General features: G+C 38.8%; 1 protein-coding gene across 1 annotated transcript in view; it reads left to right on the plus strand.

Annotated features, from left to right (window-relative positions):
- LOC126175558 (85/88 kDa calcium-independent phospholipase A2-like) overlaps positions 1-23206 on the plus strand; it is a 170271-nt gene that overhangs the window by 138543 nt on the left and 8522 nt on the right. Inside the window, exons 10-11 of the mRNA XM_049922408.1 lie at positions 15211-15382; positions 22372-22467. Coding sequence (XP_049778365.1) covers positions 15211-15382; positions 22372-22467 — 268 coding nt within the window. The remainder of the gene's footprint in view (positions 1-15210; positions 15383-22371; positions 22468-23206) is intronic.

A 23206-nucleotide genomic window follows, 5' to 3' on the forward strand; every position in this document is an offset into this window, starting at 1 on the left:
CGACAGTTGCCTCAATCATTTGTTTCCTGCTTTGTTCCTTACGGTTGTTAATCCCTTGCAAATATGATCATAGTGATTCTTTCTCATTCCTGCCTACCAACAGTACAGATAAATTTCTCTGAATATAATCTTTCACCCGTGAGTTGCAGTGTTACACCATCGTGGATGGACCAAGTATACAGGCACCCATTAGTGTTCTATTTACTTTGTTTTTTTTGCATCCAACTGCTCGTGCCTGACATTAAAATGATTATGTACAAAAAAAACTCACAGATTTTACTGCATTCAAATAATAATAATAATAATAATAATAATCACCCGTATCATCTAACACAGCCACACATCGATCAAGACGCATCCAACACATGGCTAAGAAAAGGCAATATATACAGTGAGACGGAAGGATTCATGATTGCAATACAGGATCAAACAATAAACACCCACCAGATATTACAGCAAGCATATTATTAAAGATCCCAATACCACAACAGATAAATGCAGACTTTGCAAACAACAAATAGAAACAGTAGATCACATCACAAGCGGATGTACAATACTAGCAAATACAGAATACCCCAGAAGACATGACAATGTAGCAAAAATAATACACCAACAGCTTGCCTTACAACATAAACTTATAAAACAACACATTCCCACATACAAGTATGCACCACAAAATGTACTGGAGAATGATGAATACAAATTATACTGGAACAGAACCATTATAACAGATAAAACAACACCACATAACAAACCTGACATCATACTCACCAATGAAAAGAAGAAATTAACACAACTAATCGAAATATCCATACCCAATACAACAAATATACAAAAGAAAACAGGAGAAAAAATTGAAAAATACATCCAACTGGCTGAGGAAGTCAAGGACATGTGGCATCAGGATAAAGTTGACATTATACCGATTATACTATCAACAACAGGAGTCATACCACACAATACACCAGTACATCAATGCAATACAGCTACATCCAAACTTATATATACAACTACAGAAATCCGTAATTATTGATACATGTTCAATCACCTGAAAGTTCCTAAATGCAATATAACATATACCGTACAGTTAAAAGGAAGTCACGCTTGATCAAGGTCCGCGTCACTTTCCATTTTTAACCAGACCTAAGGTCTGAGAAAGGAAAGAAGATAATAATAATAATTGATAAATAATAGGTGTAGAAGCAGGGCTGATCTGAGGACCTTTTATCTGCACAAGCGACTGACCACATTTGCTCCCCCCCACCCCCCACCCCCACTTCCCCTTTCCCGCATACATTTCACCTGTGTCACTTTTTGCTACTAAGTGTACACAAATCTTGCACTTCTGACCCCTCTCGTAGCTTGGCACCCCAAGCGGCCACCTTTGTACTAACTGTTTTGTGTTCTTGGCCTTAAGTAAATCAAGTAATGATTCAAGCACAATTCCTGTCATAAATACAACTCATGTACCGTTGGGTATCATGTGCTGACATTACAGACATAATCCTCTGTTTTGCATAGTGGATGCAGAGTGATTAGCTGAATTGCAATGACAGTATACTTTTCACACTGAGATGGTAAACGAACTTAAAAATCAGTTTTGGCTTCCGTTGTAAGTATTTCTGTAGTTGTTGTTAACCACATTTATATTTTGCATCTGAATACAGTTAGTTGTAAATGACTGTCATTTTCTCTATTCACCAAACAACTATGTCTGCAAGAATTGTATTAGCCAAAAAAAGTAAATTATGAGACTGTAAATGTCTTCAGTGTACTTTTAGTACGTCTTCTATTGTCACAAACAGAACAGTTCTGCTTTTTGTTAAATGAAGTGGAGTGATGAAGGAAATACAATGAAACCGATTAGTGCAGTGTAACACTATTTTTTATTTGTCATTTTAACAAAATGCAAATAAACTATATATTTTAGCACCTTAAGTTGTGAGAGAGTTTTACAAAACTTATCTCTGAACATAGTTCTGCAACTGCAATATAATTTGCATTTAGCAAGATGATATAAAATAAAACGTCTACACTCTTTACATTCTTCGTCATTCAACCAGTGAAATTTTTCAAGTGCGGATTTCACATAGTTAAGTTCCCTAAACTTTATATTTGTGTTATAATTAAACTGTACAAAATATGACTCCTGTGCCTGCAAAGACATCTCAATAACATAACTGAACTCAATAGCTGGAGTTCTGAGCCCATCTGACAAGTCTCTCTTAATTGCCAGTTATTATGTAATTGGATAGATAAAAGCTCTATTCACCTAGCGGTGGCAAACACATGTAAAAGGAGGTTATAATTAGGCATAATTACATTATATTGTCAAAAATTGTTTTCATTTTTATAATTGCCAGTTGTGTAACATTTATTTAGAATAAATAATGCTCTCTCCTCTTGAAGCTCACTGCTACCAATAATTGTCTCTCTGCATCTCAAGTAACCATACTTTTGGATACATTTATGTGCTAAGTGGCCAGAAAAATATGCTACTGAACACTGTTCAGAAGAAATATCTTTCTAAGAGGAAGACAGATATTCTTCACCGTGATGCCACTGGGAACATGTATAGCAACTAAGGAATTGCAGAACAATTCAGCTCAAAACACAAATTGTTTTACCAAATTTGTAAACGATCTTTTTTTTGTCTCCTCCATCCATAGAGGAACCAGGAGTGTTAGGGATTTTCACATTTCGAAATCACCGTTGTTCAGTAAGAGCATCTAGTCAGTGTCACTCTCACAGTTTGAAGTGTCAGGTTTCATTAGTGAATTAATAATGCTGCTTCAGAATGAGCACCGTAGTGTTCTTACTGTTGGGATCTGGTTGTAACTACCTTTCTGACAGTACACTGAAAATAAATTCTCTAAAGCATCTTGATTCAACCTCCCAGTCAGTAAAAACTTAATGCCAACAGTTTGTTCCTCTTTAAAAAAACTTGGCAATAGCATTAATAATCTGTATCAAGCCTATAATGCTGGCGGCATTGTTATTTTGCCTGCCTGTCAGTTTTATGCACAGTATTTACAACTCCTTTTGCCCTTTCTATAGTTGCTATTACTACTGGACATTGTTCTGATACTGCACATCTATGTGGATTTGGGGAAAACTCCATACTGCTAACCAACATGTCAAACAGATTGTTCATAAATTCTGTAAAGCAAGCTGTGTTTTGAACCGTATTGTTCTGCAATTCCTTAGCTGCTATACATGTTCTCATAGCAGCAGCAACAGAGTGGCTGAGAACTAGTACTGCCATTTTCACATTCATTTTCTTTAATAAATCAGGTTGTAATTTACTGTCAGTGAGTTTTAGTGACATTCTGTCATCAAATGAAACAACAGAATTGTTGAAAGTGAAGTTGCCACTAAGAAGATTGTTTTGTATGCTTTCAAATAAATCTGGAACATCATAAATAGCAAACATTTACTGTCCCTTTTGCACTGAAGTAATATATTTCTGTAAATGTTTGAGCATGCTTTGATTACTAGCTCCCTGATCACAACCAACCAATTTCTGTTCAAAGTTTGCATTTTGCAATAAAATAATTAGTTCCTGTAAGATGCAATAAGTCCTCCTGTTTCATGTCATAATTAGACAAAGAGTGTGAAACAGGCAGTTTCCAAATTACTGTAGATACCTTTAATGATAAAAATAAGTGCACTGCATTGCAGCCAGTGCCCTGGAATAATGAGAAGGGAAACGGCAACTGTTGAACACATGGTCATTATTATGTGAGCTGCTACCATGCAGTAATCTACCCTTAATTTTTGACAAGTAGGAAGATTTGTTTTATAAAGATCTGTTCATATTTTGGATTTTCCTGTTTCAGTTTTTGCTACCTTGGAATATTGTCATCATGCCCAACACAGAGTTTTATTTAATTTGTCTCTGAGGCATTTCTGTGATTTCTTTCACGTCTGGAAATGCTTCACACTTTTGTGGTGTTACATTTGTTTCTGCCAGAAGACAACTAGCTGCACTATATGCTTTTCTTGGTGTACTCACTTTCAGTTCAGGTGATGGCAGATTAGTCATATCACTTGATCCCTCACACACTGCTGTTCGAACCAGTATCAGAAGTAAATTTTAGGGAAACTGCTGTGTGTGTAAGCTGTTCTTTCCTGCTGTTCATGAATGGTCGCTCTTCAATATGAGCATAACACAGGCGTCTATTGTGCAGCTTTCCTGGATCCATATCCAGCAATTTGACATTGCCTGCAACAATAACTGTATAACAGAAAAATGCGAAATATGTATTTATATTTCATTAATAACTATAGTAGCTCAAACAGCATTAGCTTCATAAAAAGGAATTTTTTTATCAGGCATTTGCTAATGGAGTTCTTTATTTTCAAGCTTTGTTGGACTAATTTAAATACTTTGATTTTCAGATCATTACATAAGTTAGTACCACGTTCAAGAGACTGTTCTAGATTACATTTCAGTTTTTCAGTTCTGGGAATGTTGTCTCTACCACAAGAATATTTTGAGCCTGGTTAATACTAAGTGAATGAAAATACTGCTGGCTCCATTCTCTCATGTGCAACAGATACGTGGGTGTGAGCAAACAACTTTGTCAAGTTTGATTCAGAGGTCACCCACTATCCACCATGCAACTGACATTTTTCAAAAAGTTCAGAAACACGTACCTCTTAATCTCTTCTTCTGCATGACATTACTTGCTTCATAAGTGAAACATACCCTGTCTGTAATGCTGCTTTCCCTTCAGTGCTTAGATAGGACGACGGTTCAATCCCGTCTCCGGCCATCCTGATTTAGGTTTTCCGTGATTTCCCTAAATCGCTTCAGGCAAATGCCGGGATGGTTCCTTTGAAACGGCATGGCCGATTTCCTTCCCCATCCTTCCCTCACCCGAGCTTACGCTCCGTCTCTAATGACCTCGTTGTCAACAGGACGTTAAACACTAATATCCTCCTCCTCCTCCTTCAGTGCTTAGTTTCTAGTGGAAGGAAACTGGTGTTCTCTCCACTCCAGCACTAGCATCACAAAAAGTAGTCTTCTGTTCTTAAGGATTTGAAGTTCATTGTTGGTAATTAATGCTCTGCTTTTAAATTTCCTCCTCAACTATAATGAGGAGGCAATGAAAGACATCAACCAAAATGTGTGTAAAGCTTTGGAATACTGCTAAAGGAGGCTATAGCTGCAATTTAGTTTTAAGTGCACTACCTCAAAGCATTTCACAGTTACGTAAAAATTCAGACACTTGCATATCTATTGTCCTACTCCATTTAGATTCCTTCATCAAAAACACCAGGCAGAATAATCCTATCTCAGCATCAAAGATTTACATTGTAATTATAACTAGTGCTGTTATCGTGTGAAACCTGTGTGAGGATTATTACTGAAGGAAAAAATATGCAACATCAGTAGGGTTGGCACCTGTGCTCATTCTCTCATGTTCTCCTTCCATCCATCTAGTGTGGATACTTGTCCACAGGTACAAACGAATGCTAGTGAACACCAGAGAATTGTCTGCGAATGCTCATTCATTTGTGTTCACTTACTTTCGCTGGTGTGTGGACGAGGCTTTACACAAGTTCAATCATGTTGTCTTCCTTTTGTTCCAGTATGCACCAGGCTTTAGAACGTGGAAATATCATATGCGAATTTTTCCGTGGCTAAAGACCACAGTTGTTATATACTTTTTAAATGAAATCATTGCCGCCATTTGACTGTAAGTTATATTATTTGTTTATTGCACTATAGCAATTTCGTCAATAGAGCTTTTTTCAAGTGCAAGATGACAATTCAAGTATTGCTCCTAAATGTTATCACATTATGCGATAATCTTTGTTATCCATATGTTTTTATTTTTTACTCGTAAGTGATATATAATTCACCTGAATTTAAAATCCACTTTCAGAAACTGGGAAATCTGAACACTTTTAGTCCAGGGCTGGTATGTCTGCTCCTTCCACAGATAATATACATACAGGCACTCTGCATGATGACCTGATCCATTAGTGATGCTTTCTCAGAAAAGAGGTAAACAGCTGTACTTCACAGCCATTAGTCTGTGGGCAGCACTTGGGGATTCTTGCCTTCACACAAGGTTGTCACTCACTTTACTGAATAGAACAATATCTAGTCATTGGTGCTGTTTCCTGTTGAGGGTTGCCTGCCAGAGCAAACACTCAGTTGATCTGTTTCTTACATGATCTGGGGTATAATTACACTTAAAGAAATTGCAAGGCGAGTTCTGGAGCAACTTCGCCTGTAATTGACCTATGCACAGAAAAGTTTGAAGTACTGTGGCATGCAGAGAGGTGTACGTTGCAGTCAGGGCAAAACCACCTTGTTTCTTTCCTGCTTGCTTAGTCAGTAGATTGTTTTGTCTTCTCTGAACAAATCTTGGAAACCTGTCTTTGTACTGGTTTGCCATGAGATTCACCTGTTAAAAAACAAGATGAAGACAATTAATCAGAACTAAATTGTAACTGCAGCAGCAGTATTCCTAGCAGCAGTATCGGTGATGAGAAATTGTAGCAGACAGCAGCTTACTTGAATATGAATGAATCTTCTTCGAACTATTCCCACTCAGTATTACTCCCCCCAATCCAGATTCATAGAAGTATTCCTCGGGAGCTTTCAAAATATAACATAAAATGATGAGCTACAGTGTGTTTACAAAGGAAAGGATGCATCCTCTTCTTTTACACAGAAATATCATATTTTTAAAAAAGTGAAAGCTTAAGTTTTTATGTTGTGTAGAAATAATCAGATTTAACAAAAATTGAAAAAGAAAGTCAGAATTATTATTGTAATGTAACAGTTGCATACCTGAACTTAATTCAACATGGGAAAATGAAATTGTGTTTAGTGATTTAAAACTAAGCTGGCATTGTGTGTCATGTGTTCATTGATTTCGAGTGTTTCCAGTAATATCACTTTTTCTTAAAAGTATGTAAAATGTCACAATCCACATTGTATGAGTGGTTTTCTATTAAAACATTTTCTGCAAGGTAGAATCTTTCCCAGCTTCTCTCGTATCCTAATAATTGCCACAGCTATGACTGACTGGTAAATGTATACTTTTCCACTGCGCATTTGTAAATGCCACTGTGTGCTAGAGGTCCATTTTGTCTTAACTATTGAGTAATAATTTAGCTAAGCTGTACTTTAAAACATAGCTCTTTAGTTGAAAGACTTCAATGTTTTGCAAGGCTCATATATTTTACCAACAAATTGGATAGTGCACCAGTTTTTGTAGTTACTGACTGGTTCCTGTTGGCCAACTTACAGAAGTGGTGTAATTTTATATATTTTCTTTGTTCATAGAATATTATCAACCAGGCCAAAGCTATAGTCATTACTGAAAGTGACAAGTTTGATAATCTATAATTGAGTTTGAGAGGCAGATTCAGATAACAGAACTGTACCATAGAATTGAAAGTGACATGTTTACAAGTATTTTGTATGCAGGTAGTAGTGTGTAGATATTACAGTATGGGTAGCTGTTGTTTGTCGGTAAATTTCAAATAAATGTTTCTTCATGCTAATATCTGTATTGAGGCTCAAGACGTTTATAGAACCACGTCCCAGCTCCATGGAGAACTGAATTATTTTATGTTGGGACTTCAAATTTTGTTAGAATAAATTTTGTCTTGTTGTACCAGTCTATAAACATAACACATCATTTACATTCGTGATCCTGTAGTTCATTTTGCAACTCAGTGGTTCTTTCTGTAAGAAAACATATGTAAAATATTCCAAAAAAAATTCAGGCAGTATTTAAACAAGAGGAGAAACCTATAGCTAGGCCATCAGACTGTCTATTGCAAGTCTTTCCAGCTCAAGTGCCAGCTTTCAGGCAGCTGGGAGACAGCAGTCATTGGTGCACTGGGGTGAGAAAACAGCTCGCTTGAGGACAGCCAGGGAGCCTGGCAGCAGCATATGTGCGCATATGCTGCAGCTGAGCTCCCATGTGCAGGGGTGGGCACGTGGCTCATGCTTGTGCAGAACTTGTGCACAGATGCCATACAATAGGACTGCTTGGCAGGTAGCCTATAGTGATGGGAATAACCAAATGAAAACAATCTATTCAGTCTATTGTTGGAAAACAATTGACCTATTCATTTCTGGTTCTGTGTATTGGTTGAATTATTGATTCATTCTTTTGAGTGAAACCATTCTGGAAACAAGTGAAAAAATTGATTCAGTAGGTTGTAGTTGTGTGTATTGGTGAATTATTCTTTATAGAATTATTGTTTATTCATTTCTTTAGAGTGAAACCAGTCTGCTGAGTAGCCAAATGGAAACAGTCAGCACAGTCTGTATTAGTTTTGCATATTGACAGAATCATTTATCCATAATTTTCGAGTGAAACCAGTCCATAGTTTCACTGTTGGTTGAACCATGTATTCATTCTTCACCTGGAACCACCATTCAGTTTTTCAGTTGACTGAGCTAACCAGTCATTCCTTTGAGTGAAACCAATCTGTAGTACTTACATTAGTTGAACTAAAGCAGTCGTATACAACTGTGGTACACATCCCCAGAGGGTAAGGCCTATCCCCTCCGGATATGTGGAGGTGTATTGTGCATACTCCAGAGTTAAAATAAGCGTTCCATCTTATTTAATTATGTACTGAATGGACTAATTCTTCTTTTCATCATTTAAAAATTGATTAGTATATTGCTGTGGTTTAATCCCTTCCAGATCCAATTAACGCATAAGTATCTAAGCTGGTGTGTCATTGTGGGTACAAACTTGATCATAAAGTTGCCATAGGTGTACATGAAGAAAAAAGGAAAATCATCAGATTGTAGCGCCTGATAGCTTTCTGCTTTAATGAAAAGGTGTGATGATGTCTATTAATTAATATAATTTGAATCCAGATCTAGAATACTTATTAAGCCATTTATTTATATGGAAGATAAATATATTGTGCTGAAAATTGTGATACCGCTTACATCTGTACAAATCATATCCAAGCACACAGACGTGTTTATATTTTACAGCCTTTGAAATGTAGCAGGTATAGTATATACAAATATTATGTGGTAGCATGTGCTTCATACAGATATTGCATGCAGTGCATGCTTCATACCAGTATTGTGTGGCAGAGAGGGCTGCTTAACAGTGTTGTCGCTGGCAAAAAGTAAAGCTTGATCTTCGTACCCCACTCATTGCAGAGTACAATAGGCTCTAAGATTCAATGCTACAATGTTACAAAACAAACATGACTAGCTTACTGGTGCTACTGATCTAAGTCAGAGGTTAAAATGCATTTGATGTGACAATATTTCAGTCATTGTTCCACCACTAACATATCACTTTAAAGAAACAAAATATTGTCTGTGAGTAATCTTTCAGCACTAGTACAAAACTGGTGTGACTCGCTTTTTGGTAATGCTGATGTAATGTACAGTTTAAGGTGCACTTTTCGACAATGATATTTTAATCTTTGTACTAAAGTTAAAACAGCACTTTAAAGGAACAAAAAATTGCTTATTGGTTCTACTGATCCAGCTTACAGGTTAGGATACACATGGCAGTGACTGACTGACTTACACTGTTGAACAGTGTAAACATCATCATTGTCATGGTACTGAAAAGAAATTTCAGTTTCTGAATTTAATATATGTACATGTAGGTAAGAAAAGAAATTTGCTGTACTTTCATCTCCTTTTCAAAGTTAGCCAAACATTATAGTGGCCATGATTGGGTATTGCCTTATCTTGCAGTGCAAAACGTTTGCCATTTATATTGGTAACATTACATCAACTCAGTAAAATATTAGATGTTTTGAGATCACATAATTGATTCCTTGAATGTGCATGTGCAGTATCAAGTCTCTACTTGTCTGGAAAAGTACCCATGTATTTTGTGTTTACGTGGGGAAGATGTCATTCTTGGAGATTGGGTCAGTGCACATGCACAGACGTCAGCAAGTCTAATAATGGCATCATTTCCGATGCCTCTTAAATTTAGACCAAGACTAAATTCATCTGAGAGATTGCTAAGTTTTTGTACACATCTCGGCAGTCTCCTCCAAAAATGCGTGCATGTGGTGAATAGAGAACAGGAGAGGTATCATGTAATTTCCACCTGGTAACAGCATAAGTCAGTCAGTCAGTCAGTCATTGTCAAGCCTATCTTAACCTTTAAATTACATAACTGGGGCCAATTAGAAATCTTTACATAGCTCATCAAAACATGTTTGGTTTGTATAAAGTGTGCTACAAAGATTGACCCATTGCCAATGCCAAGTGCAGCTTACAGCAGTAATGCCACACAACGTAAGTATGAAGTCCTCTCTGCTATGCAACATTGGTACGAAGCATCCTGTGCTACGCGACATCAGTATGGGAGCATCCTCTGCTACGTAACATCAGTACGGAGCATCCTCTGCTACATAATATCAGTACGGAGCATCCTCTGCTACATAACATCAGTACGGAGCATCCTCTGCTATGTAACATCAGTACAGAGCATCCTCTGCTACGCGACATCAGTACGGAGCATCCTCTGCTACGCGACATATCAGTACGGAGCATCCTCTGCTACGCGACATATCAGTACGGAGCATCCTCTGCTATGTGACATCAGTACGGAGCATCCTTTGCTACGTGACATCAGTACGGAGCGTCCTCTGCTACGTGACATCAGTACAGAGCATCCTCTGCTATGCGACATCAGTACGGAGCATCCTTTGCTACGTGACGTCAGTACGGAGCATCCTCTGTTACGTGACATCAGTACGGAGTATCCTCTGTTATGTGACGTTAGTATGGAGCATCCTCTGCTACGTGACATCAGTACGGAGCATCCTCTGCTACGTGACATCAGTACGGAGCATCCTCTGCTACGTGACATCAGTACGGAGCATCCTCTGCTTCGTGACATCAGTACGGAGCATCCTCTGCTACGTGACGTCAATACGGAGCATCCTCTGCTACGTGACGTCAGTACGGAGCATCCTCTGCTACGTGACATCAGTACGGAGCATCCTCTGCTACGTGACATCAGTACAGAGCATCCTCTGCTATGTGACATCAGTGCAGAGCATCCTCTGCTACGTGACATCAGTACGGAGCATACTCTGCTACATGACATCAGTATGGAGCATCCTCTGCTACGTGACATTAGTACGGAGCATCCTCTGCTACGTGACATTAGTACGGAGCATCCTCTGCTACGTGACATTAGTATGGAGCATCCTCTGCTACGCGACGTCAGTACGGAGCATCCTCTGCTACGCGACGTCAGTACGGAGCATCCTCTGCTGCGCGACGTCAGTACGGAGCATCCTCTGCTGCGTGACGTCAGTACGGAGCATCCTCTGCTACGTGACGTCAGTACGGAGCATCCTCTGCTACGTGACGTCAGTACGGAGCATCCTCTGCTACATGACGTCAGTACGGAGCATCCTCTGCTACATGACATCAGTACGGAGCATCCTCTGCTATGCGACATCAGTATGGAGCATCCTCTGCTATGCGACATCAGTATGGAGCACCCTTTGCTATGCGACATCGCTGCGAACCATCCTTCACTACGCGGCATCACTGTGAAACATCCTTCACTACGCGACATCACTGAGAAACTTCCTTCACTACGCGACATCACTGAGAAACTTCCTTCGCTACGCGACATCAGTATATAGCATCCTAAGCTATGCGACGTTGGTACAAATCATCCCTTGCTACACAATTTCAGTATGAAGCATCCTCCGCTACATGATGGTGGTACAAAGCATCCCCCACTATGTGATATCGGTACCAAATATCCTTCGCTGTCTGACATCGGTACCAAGTATCCTCTGTATACGACGTCACTATGAGGCAACCTTCGCTATGGGACATCGGTACCAAGCATCCTCCGCTACAGCACATTCGTACCAAGCATCCTCAGATATGCTACATCGATACAAAGCATGCTGTGCCATCCAATGTCTGTACGAAGCATCCTCTGCCAACCAACATCGGTACAAAGCCCCATCTGCCACACAATGTCAGTTCTGAGCGCCAATTGTCACACAATGTTGGTTTTGAGCCCCATTTGCCACACAGTGTTGGTTCTGAGCCCCATCTGCCACATAATGTCTGTTCTGAGCCCCACCAGCCACACAACGTTGCCACGGGGCTGCTTCTGGTGCACAGCATCGGGATGGGGACACCTCTGGCCCACAGTATCAGCATGGGACCCCCTGGTGTCACATAGCATCAGGCACGGGGCACCCCCATGGAATGGGGTCCCCAGCGGCACCCAGCTCTGTCCTCTGACATCTGTACGAAACACTCTCTGCCCTCTGACATTGGTACGAAACACTCTCTGCCCTCTGACATTGGTACGAAACACTCTCTGCCCTCTGACATTGGTACGAAACACTCTCTGCCCTCTGACATTGGTACGAAACACTCTCTGCCCTCTGACATTGGTACGAAACACGCTTTGCCCTCTGATATCGGTACGAAACACACTCTGCCCTCTGACGTCTGTACAAAACACGCTCTACCCTCGGACATCAGTACAAAATGCACTCTGCCACATGACATCAGTCTGAAGCCCCTTCTGCCAAGCTACGCCAGTACAAAACACCAGTTGCCTTTGATGATGTTGTGTTTGCCAGTCCCAGCATGTATACAATCAGTGGATAATGAGTATATATGGAGAAGGGCTGTGGGTGTAGTCACAGGTTTCGTCTTCGCATACCGACTGCATTCCTCCTCAAATGTCTGAATGAAAAATGATCTTCAAGATAAATTCAATGTGATATACAATATTGGTGAAGATGATTCATATTCTGAATGTATTTTAATTAAAGAAATTCATACAAAATTTGAGTGACTGAAAATATTATTCCTGAAAAAAATACCTCTGGCAACTGATTGTGTATGCTTAAAATGCAAGTGATTAATGCATGAAACAATTTTTTTAAAATTGTATCTTATATGCTTTCTGTTCACATCAGCTTGGCGTTTACCAACAGAGAATCATCGATCACCAGTATGGGTGCGGGGGTGGGGGTTGGGGGTGGGGTGTTGAGAGAGAGACTGCTCCAATAAATTTAAATAAAAATCTAATGATTTATTTATTTTGACATAAACTTATATTGTAGTGCCAGTTATTAACCTTTTAAAACCAACCAAAAAGCTGTATTTCATGTCAGCGGTACAAAAAATTCATGTTTATGTAAATAATATTGCATAAATTTTGAGAACATTTCATTTTCAAGAAATATATGTTTTATTCTCCTCTCCTTGAAATAAGATATGTTATTAGTCTCTAAAAAATGTTAGCGACCCTATTTGTGGTTCATAACCAAGTAGGCTGAATGAGGATGTGTGCTACAGGCTGTATGGGGCAGTGTTGGAAAAGCTTGCTCTATAAAAAGTGTCGTCAAACTGGAAATAATTATGTTTAGCACATATTTAAGCAGCAATGATTGTCATGTAATTGTACAAGATTAGATGTATGCAAGAGATTTGTTAATATCATCAGTAGGAATGTTTATGAGTGAGTGAAGCATGTCAAATAATACTACACTGGTGTGCAAAACTTATGGAAAAAATTAGTTTTTGCATGATGTATCACTTCCAATTAAAATTGCTCTATGAAACTTGGGCCATACGTAGAAAGAATTGTTGCTGTAGAGTACAGAAGGTAACTGAAAAAAATAGGCAAGGAAGCTAACAGAAATGACACTTTCATTCAAAAATAGTAATTACACTGGAGTGACTGTGATTTACAATGGGCCACTGACTTACTTACTTACTTACTTACTTACTTACTCCTTGGCACTACAGCCCATGTAGGGATTTGGCCTCTCTGATGATCACAGCCCAATCCTGACGATTTTCTGCTCGTTTTCTCCGTCACCTGACTCCAATCTTTCTCAAATCATTTTCCACTATGGGCCTCTGGACATTACGAAAGGTGGAATATGGCTGTTAAGAAGATGTGTGGTCACCACAAGTGGCAAACATACTGTGCGATATGCTCCCAGGCTGGCCACAAGGTTGGTAAGCAGTTCTTGTGGTATGATTTTTCCATGCCTCCACCAGCATGATTTAAAACTGCTGGATGGTCATTGGTGCACGTGGTTGTACTCCAGTGTGTCTCCCCATTGCATCCCACACATGCTTGATGTGATCTAAGTCAAGCAAAAGGGCAGGCCAGTCAATTGGCTGGATATCCTCTTGTTCTTAGAGCTTGTCCGCTTGTGCTGTTCGATGTGATTGTGCACTACCCTCCATAAAAGTGATGACGACGTCGAACATCTCCCAAATAAGATGCATATAGGGTATGAGTAGAGTGGCACAGTAATGTTGGTAAGTGAGTGGTACTGTGTTCAAAAATTTGGAGGTCAGTTGCCCATGCAACATTATGCCCCTCCACACCATAACACCTGCATCACCAAAATGATTACGATCAACCAAGCTGGATGAATCCTCTGTGATGAGAAGTGGGAACATTGTTGACTTCACTTTTATAGGTGACAATATGTGACTGCATCAAACAGCTGAGGTAGAGGAGCTCTTGCAATGAGAGGATATTTGGCGAATGGACTGAGCTGCCCATTCCCTGACTTAAAAGCCACCGAGCTTGTGTGGGATATGTTGACAAGATGTACTGCAGCATGTCCACATGTACCAATGACCATCCAACAGTTGCCAACCGTGCTGATGTAGGAAAGGGACACTCACTACGTGGACTCCTCACCAATCTTGAGGCTAGAATGGGAGCACATTGCAGAGCATGCATTGCTGTCTGTGGGGATCACACACCCAATTAAGGACTGTGTTCTGTTGTTTGTAATGTTAGGGGATCACCATAAATTGTGGTGACTGCAAGGTAATTAGTATTTTGAATAAAAGTATCATTTCTGTTCATCTCATTGTGTACTTCTTTCAGTTACTTTCTGTGCTATATTGTAGCATTTCTTCCTATGTATGGTCCAAGTTTCATCGAGCTATGTTACTTGGCAGTGACACGTCATACAAAAGCTAAGTTTGGCCTTAAGTGTAATTTAGAACTGGTGCGACCAGCATATCTTCAATTTTATCAATATGGGCTATGGCATTTCTGATACAAACTTGGGTTTAAATTTTCTATTCTGTCTAATTTGTTTACAGAGAGATTTACTGTTTATTCCTTATAAGTTTAAAAACCAGTTATGCTGTGCTTATATAAGTACTGCTGAATATTTTGCACACATTGTTTTTGTTTTTAGGTCATTTGGAAGGTTCTTGGATGGAGGATTAATAGCCAATAATCCCACTCTGGATGCCATTACTGAAATACATGAATACAATTTGGCACTAAGAGCAGTCGGGCGTGAAGAAGAAGTGAAAACACTCTCAGTTGTTGTATCTGTGGGCACAGGTGTTGTCCCAGTTACACAGGTAACTTTCAAACCATGAATTTTAGACAAAATTTCTGAGCAATTTTTTCCACAATTTTATCAGTTGCACAATATAGCATGCTTTGCCTGTATTCATAAAATATCATGATTAATAAGTTAAGTATGTCAATACACTCATGGCACACATGTAATATGGTAGTGGAGAAATGCAGGGATGAAACTGGACAGAGATTAAGACAGTAATAGTAGTTGAAGAAGTAGGAGAAGAATGAAGAAGAAGAGGAGGAGGAGCAGGAGGATGAAGTGTAAGTAGAGAAGACTAGACTAAAACCAGACTGGAGAAAATAGGGAATATTGTTTATTGAAACCAAAAGATACTTTGTTGACACCAACCTACATAGGGAGAAACGATTGTTGTTGTTGTTGTTGTTGTTGTTGTTGTTGTCTTCAGTCCTGAGACTAGTTTGATGCAGCTCTCCATGCTACTCTATCCTGTGCAAGCTTCTTCATCTCCCAGTACCTACTGCAGCCTACATCCTTCTGAATCTGCTTAGTGTATTCATCTCTTGGTCTCCCTCTACGATTTTTACCCTCCACGCTGCCCTCCAATACTAAATTGGTAATCCCTCCATGTCTCAGAACATGTCTTACCAACCGATCCCTTCTTCTAGTCAGGTTTTGCCACAAGCTCCTCTTCTCCCCAATTCTATTCAATACCGACTCATTATTCATGTTATCTACCCATCTAATCTTCAGCATTCTTCTGTAGCACCACATTTCGAAAACTTCTATCCTCTTCTTGTCTAAGCTATTTATCATCTACGTTTCACTCCCATACATGGCTACACTCCATACAAACACTTTCAGAAACGACTTCCTGACATTTAAATCTATACTCGATGTTAACAAATTTTTCTTCTTCAGAAACGCTTTCTTTGCCATTGCCAGTCTACATTTTATATCCTCTCTACTTCGACCATCATCAGTTATTTTGCTCCCCAAATAGCAAAACTCCTTTACTACTTTAAGTGTCTCATTTCCTAATCTAATTCCCTCAGCATCACCCGACTTAATTCGACTACATTCCATTATCCTCGTTTTGCTTTTGTTGATGTTCATCTTATATCCTTCTTTCAAGACCTTTGCAGTCTCTGACAGAATTACAATGTCATCGGCGAACCTCAAAGTTTTTATTTCATCTCCATGGATTTTAATTCCTACTCCGAATTTTTCTTTTGCTTCCTTTACTGCTTGCTCAATATACATATTGAATAACATCGGGGAGAGGCTACAACCCTGTCTCACTCTCTTCCCAACCACTGCTTCCCTTTCATGCCCCTCAACTCTTACAACTGCCATCTGCTTTCTGTACAAATTGTAAATGGCCTTTCGCTCTCTGTATTTTACCCCTGCCACCTTCAGAATTTGAAAGAGAGTATTCCAGTCAACATTGTTAAAAGCTTTCTCTAAGTCTACAAATGCTAGAAATGTGGGTTTGCCTTTCCTTAATCTTTCTTCTAAGATAAGTCGTAGGGTCAGTATTGCCTCACGTGTTCCAACATTTCTACGGAATCCAAACTGATCTTCCCCGAGGTCGGCTTCTATCAGTTTTTCCATTCGTCTGTAAAGAATTCGCGTTAGTATTTTGCAGCTGTGACTTGTTAAACTGATAGTTCGGTGATTTCCACATCTGTCAACACCTGCTTTCTTTGGGATTGGGATTATTATATTCTTCTTGAAGTCTGAGGGTGTTTCGCCTGTCTCATACATCTTGCTCACCAGATGGTAGAGTTTTGTCAGGACTGGCTCTACCAAGGCTATCAGTAGTTCTACTGGAATGTTGTCTACTCCGGGGGGCCTTGTTTCAACTCAGGTCTTTCAGTGCTCTGTCAAACTCTTGGCGCAATATCATATCTCTCATTTCATCTTCATCTACATCCTCTTCCATTTCCATAATATTATCCTCAAGTACATCACCCTTGTATAGACCCTCTATATACTCCTTCCACTTCTCTGCTTTCCCTTCTTTGCTTAGAACTGGGTTTCCATCTGAGCTCTTGATATTCATACAAGTGGTTCTCTTTTCTCCAAAGATCTCTTTAATTTTCCTGTAGGCAGTATCTGTCTTACCCCTAGTGAGATAAGCCTCTACATCCTTACATTTGTCCTCTAGCCATCCCCGCTTAGCCATTTTGCACTTCCTCTCGATCTCATTTTTGAGACGTTTGTATTCCTTTTTTTATTATTATTATAATCATTTTGCCTGTTCATTCCGTTCAACTGCTCTTCCAAGTCCTTTGCTGTCTCTGACAGAATTATAATGTCATTGGCGACCCTCAAAGTTTTTATTTCTTCTCCATGGATTTTAATACCTATTCCGAACTTTTCTTTTGTTTCTTTTATTGCTTGCTCAATATACACATTGAATAACATAGGGGATAGCTTTTTGATTATAATAATAAAAATCAGTCATTCTTTCGTGACTTAAATTCTGTTGTTGACTTATAAACAAATATAAATTCTCTATTAATTATAAACACTTGGAAGAAGAACTGCTAGGATTCTTAAAATATTTATTTAGCTCTATTCAAAAACATGCTAGAAAAGCCAGCTCTTAATTAATTCCAAAATAATTACCAGATTTGTCAATAGTATTGTTTGTATAACTATATCTGTTAATTTCATTATTTAAACAAATAATTCGGCCTAACCCTTGTAGTAGTAACTGTTTAAAAGGAGGAATTTTTCTACATATTCAGTTAATTGAATGAGTTATGTTTTAATTGTAATTTCTGTAACTTAAGCATCGAACAATGTGTAGTTTCAGTACCTATTATTGTGAGGATATAAAAAGGCCCAATTTTTGGTCCTGAGACAGTTCACAGCCGATTTTCAGACAGGAAGCCTGTATCAATTTAGAATAGCAACAGTGCATCAACTAAACAGTGGAATTAGTGTAACACTAATAGGCCATGTGTTAAAGCAATGGCAGTGTCTGTATTATTCCGAAAAAACTGTGAACTGTGTGGTTAGGTTTTTACTGCTCATAGATGTTTAACAGCAAACAATTGTAGCAGTACGCTGATGTTTGTGTGCAAGCTATTAATGAGGCTTATCTAAATTTACCAGTAGTGAACTGGCCAAATATATGTAATATTGTAGGGTTGTGACCAGTGAGAGTAAAGAAATGTGAAACGCAACTGTGCAGCTGTCTGTTACATCATTTATAGTAGTCAGTGTTGAACTTCCACACCCCAGTTTTCCACCAGTATAAAAATGCAGTATGTTGACACCGAGGACTATGAACTAAGAACAATAAAGCAGGCAAACATCACAATGTCTGTACATATTGTGCAGGCTGCCCATATCCTACTTGCCTGATGTAGTTGCTTTTGTTAAATTTTTGCCCATTTCTTTTATATCTGCCCTTGAATTTACGGCTTTCCCTATTGCCGTTACACTTACCATTACCATTACCATAGGTCTGTGTGGGGTAAGGCTGCCATCCGTCTTGCACTATGAGTCCATTGTTCATTTGTTGGTTGGTAAATATCTGTGGCATATCTGTGTATTGACAGGCTTAGGTTGTACTGGCCTCTCTTCATGTATCAAATGTGTTGAATTCAGTACAGATAGAAAGTATTTGGTATCGTGTTCTGGAATGGTAATGAGTTTTACCCTAATGTGGGCAGGAAGATGGCTCTTAAAATTTTCAGCACATCTACTTGAGATACCGGGTTTGTCCAGTATCTGGTTTGGTCTAATATTTTTGAAAATAGCCCCTTAAGCTTCCATGTTTGCTATTGAATGGAGCCGGGTTGAATACTTCATGTCTGAGCCTCTCTTGTACGGCCTCAGACCAGTATTTACCCACAGAGGCTCTCTCAAACTGTTCATAGAAGTGGCTACATTCCACCATGACCGTAGTCCAAAGCAGAACGTCACCCTGCGTGTATCCAACAACACATCTAATTTTCTAGGCTTCGGTCCAGGTACCAGATAAAACATTTCGAAGTGCTCTGATAAAGACCACGGGTCTCCCCACCCCCCCCCCCCCCCCACCCCCACCTTCGGAGATAAATGCCGGAAATTGTTAATGCCTAAATAATCCTTCATCTGCAATTAATGTTGACAAACATGCCGCACTGTCAGTGAGAGGCGCGTTTGTGTTCGCTTGTGGCATAGTGCATGGTAGTAGTGCTTGCTCAAGAGGTGCAGCTGCCGGCAAGTGTTGCTGCATTCTGCAACCTTCACTACTTTCCTTTGGCGGGCAACCCAAGTATTGTGGACAACCAGTGAAAGTATTTAACTTCTCTAAAAGCATGGATTTGTTTTCTGTCAAATGTTGTTATGGAATGTCGGTAGATTTTGCAATACTGCCTTGTAACCTTTCCTCTGCTTCCTTTAATTCTAAATCTATTTTAGCTATATGTTGACTTTATTTCTCCTTTAGAGCATCTTCTACAGTATCTACGTAAATTTTGCTCTTTGATACTACATATTCAGCATCCCAGGTTCAGCTTTTTCGGTTATTTCCTTTACATCTCTATATGTTTTATCTCTCTGTTTTTTGGCAAATTTTTGTGCTTAACTTAACTGGTCTACTCTTAGACTTAACTTTTGTACTTTTGTAGGTAAGTTTATACACGCAACTTGCAGCTCACTGACTGCATCCGTCACAATTTTTACCGACTCATCCACTTGGAATTGTGTCTCTTGAATTGGAGATATGCTTCACTGAGGTTTTGTAACTCACCTGCAAGTTGTTCCTCTTTATCATCTTCCGGCGATACCTTTTCCGTTAATGTATTTATATTGCGGGACATGTTGGTAATTGTTTCTTGTTTTAGTTGTTTACCTAGTTCTGTTAACTTCCCGGATAGTTCGTCAAATAATTCAGTATGTTTAGTTTTGCTCACCTCACTGAACTGTTGACTAATACTATTCTTGCAATTGTTAAATGCCTGATTTTGCTGTGTAAACTGTTGTCCTATATTTGCCTGATGTTTCGTGAACTGCTGTGTCATACCTTTAAGTTGTTGTGCTATTCTTTCCTGAAATTCCTGTTGTTTTGTAAACTGTTGTGTTATTTGTTGCATGAATTGTATCAATTTTTGTGTCTCGCTAGTATTTACATGTTTTTATGAACTGTTTCCTGTTCTTGCATTCACGACATCATGAGCAAACAATCAAAGGAGTTTCCAGAATGAGATTTTCACTCTGCAGTGGATGTGCGCTGATATGAAACTTCCTGGCAGATTAAAACTGTGTGCCCGACCGAGACTCGAACTCGGGACCTTTGCCTTTCGCGGGCAAGTGCTCTACCATCTGAGCTACCGAAGCACGACTCACGCCCGGTACTCACAGCTTTACTTCTGCCAGTATCTCGTCTCCTACCTTCCAAACTTTACAGAAGTTCTCCTGCGAAACTTGCAGAATTAGCACTCCTGAAAGAAAGGATACTGCGGAGACATGGCTTAGCCACAGCCTGATTCTGTTACTTGACTGCTCAGCTATATTATCTGAATATAGTTTCAAGACTCTCACAAAAAAAATCAATATGTATAATGCAAAACATTTTAATGATAGTGGAGCTTACGATGTCACTGAGCTGAAAATTTCTCATTAGTTCCCATTCTCTGAATAACCTTCAAGCTATGTAGTGTATCTATTCACAGAGAAGCAAATATAGTGTGTGTGGAAGACTGAAGTGTCATTCTGCTGGATAATTTGTACATTCAGGGAAATGAGGTATCTGGTACGGCAAATGAGTGTGTATGTCATGGACACAATGAAGTATCAGTAGGAGGAAGAAGGCTGAAATTGGGGGTACAGTATGTGAAACGAACAACCCAACCCTTACATAACTCCTTTCAGAAACAAAAGTAAAATTAGGTGCTGTTATTGTGATTTCGGACTGTGTGCTGCCCTTTAATGTATGGATTCCTTGTCAAGTGAGAGGACTCACCTGTGTGTGACAGCTTCATGTGCATCACATTTTAGTGGAGGATTGTACCTAGTTTGCTTATGAGAAGACAGTCAGTTGTTTGATTTGGACTACTCTTTTTTTACATTCACTGTTCCTGCCCAGACTATTAGGAGAGAGCATATAACTTATCCCTGATACTAATTCTATCAAACTGACCACAAATATTTCTTATTTTCTGCTCTTCATACATTTTTGTACAGTTTTTTTATGAATACCTTCTTTAACATTTTTATTTGTTGGCTGTTTTGTTACTTTTGGTTTCCAAGCATTTGTCTTGTAATTTACATGCTTTTTGTTCTAATCCAAACAGTAACCAAACTACTCTGCATCTTCTTCTTGTTTGTGATGGCCACAATAGTTATAGCATTCTACTGCATACTGTGATGGAAATTTTGTTGCTTATGGTTAAACTTTTCCTGTTTTTCTCCTTGTCTGAAAGTGAGCTAACAGTCATAGATTTGTGATCCATGACAATTCTGTGGCTTGGTTGCAACAGGTACTAGTAATCTGTATTGCTGAGACACTGCACAATGTTTACTTGCATTGAAAAAGACATTAGCACTACAAAATGACTCAAAGAGCTAAAATATTTGAGAAATATCTTACTCATCCATCAGACATCTAATTAGCAAGTTGAAGTGAGCATTATGGTCTTTTTTTCTTCTCATAGTAATAAGGATCAGGCAGTCACTTCCTCCTCCTCCACCACCCTCCCCCCCCCCCCCCCCCCCATTTTCCTGAAAAAAAGTAACAATATGACAGGATAATTTGACCAACCTTCTAAGTGTTTTGACTAATGTAATTCTTTGATGCCCCAGAAAATTTCTCTATTATTGTTTTTCAAAGAATGATACTGTTTGTGTAAAAAACGTGTGTGACGGTTAAATATCTAATAAAATTTTATGTAGTGAGCGTGGTGTTTCTCCAAATTAGTCTCATCTGAGAGATAATATTTTATTGTGACTAATAAAAATCATCTTCTGATAAGTATGCACTTATTTAAGGTAAATTTGTATAGTCAGTTTTCTTTTTATTTGCAGCTTAAGGAAGTAGATGTATTTCGTCCAGAGAGTCTTTGGGATGCTGCAAAGTTGGCCTGTGGTATTTCTGCTTTAGGAATGCTACTTGTTGATCAGGTGATGTATTTTTTAAATGTAGACTATCAATGTAATGACAAATATATGAACATTTTGTTTATTGTATCACTCTCGCGAAGAGATGATCAGAGTGCTTGTAGTCTGCAGATGTCATGCACTGGTAATGGTGCTAATTATGATGTATATGATAAAGGAACAAAATTGCCTCAAGACAATTTTCTGGATATTAACATACTTTACCAATATTTTAAAGTATATTTTTCAATAAAAGTTCCAGCTCCATATTTATATTATACTGCAACCTCCAAAATTCAGTACAGTTGAAGACCAAGATCACACTTTTACTCAGAAAAGGTACCATCTTTATTTCAACCATAATGGGAAATGGGGTGTGTTGAGGCACGTGGCTGTGGCTATAACTGTACCAATGAACTTTCTTTACTTTACAAATGTTATTTGTCAAGATGTACATTTGAAGGATATCGCCATCAGGCTTACATGTTGTGCTGTCTTGGCAGTTTCATACTAACTTTTATCATGTAGGTTATATAATGAAAATATGATGTTTCCTAAACAAGAGAAATATACATCTATTTTTATCAGAATATATGGGGGGAGGGAGGAGGGTTAAAATTATATTCATGACTTTTTTCCTTCGACGACGATGATGGTGGTGGCTTTTGGAGACACATCAGTGTGCTTATCATTTCCCTAATTGAATATGAAATATGCCTTTAATGAATGGAATGAAATGCACCCTCATAAGTAGTATTACAAT

The sequence above is a fragment of the Schistocerca cancellata genome, chromosome 3 (genome assembly GCF_023864275.1).
Source record: "Schistocerca cancellata isolate TAMUIC-IGC-003103 chromosome 3, iqSchCanc2.1, whole genome shotgun sequence".
In the NCBI taxonomy this organism is placed as follows: Eukaryota; Metazoa; Arthropoda; class Insecta; order Orthoptera; family Acrididae; genus Schistocerca; species Schistocerca cancellata.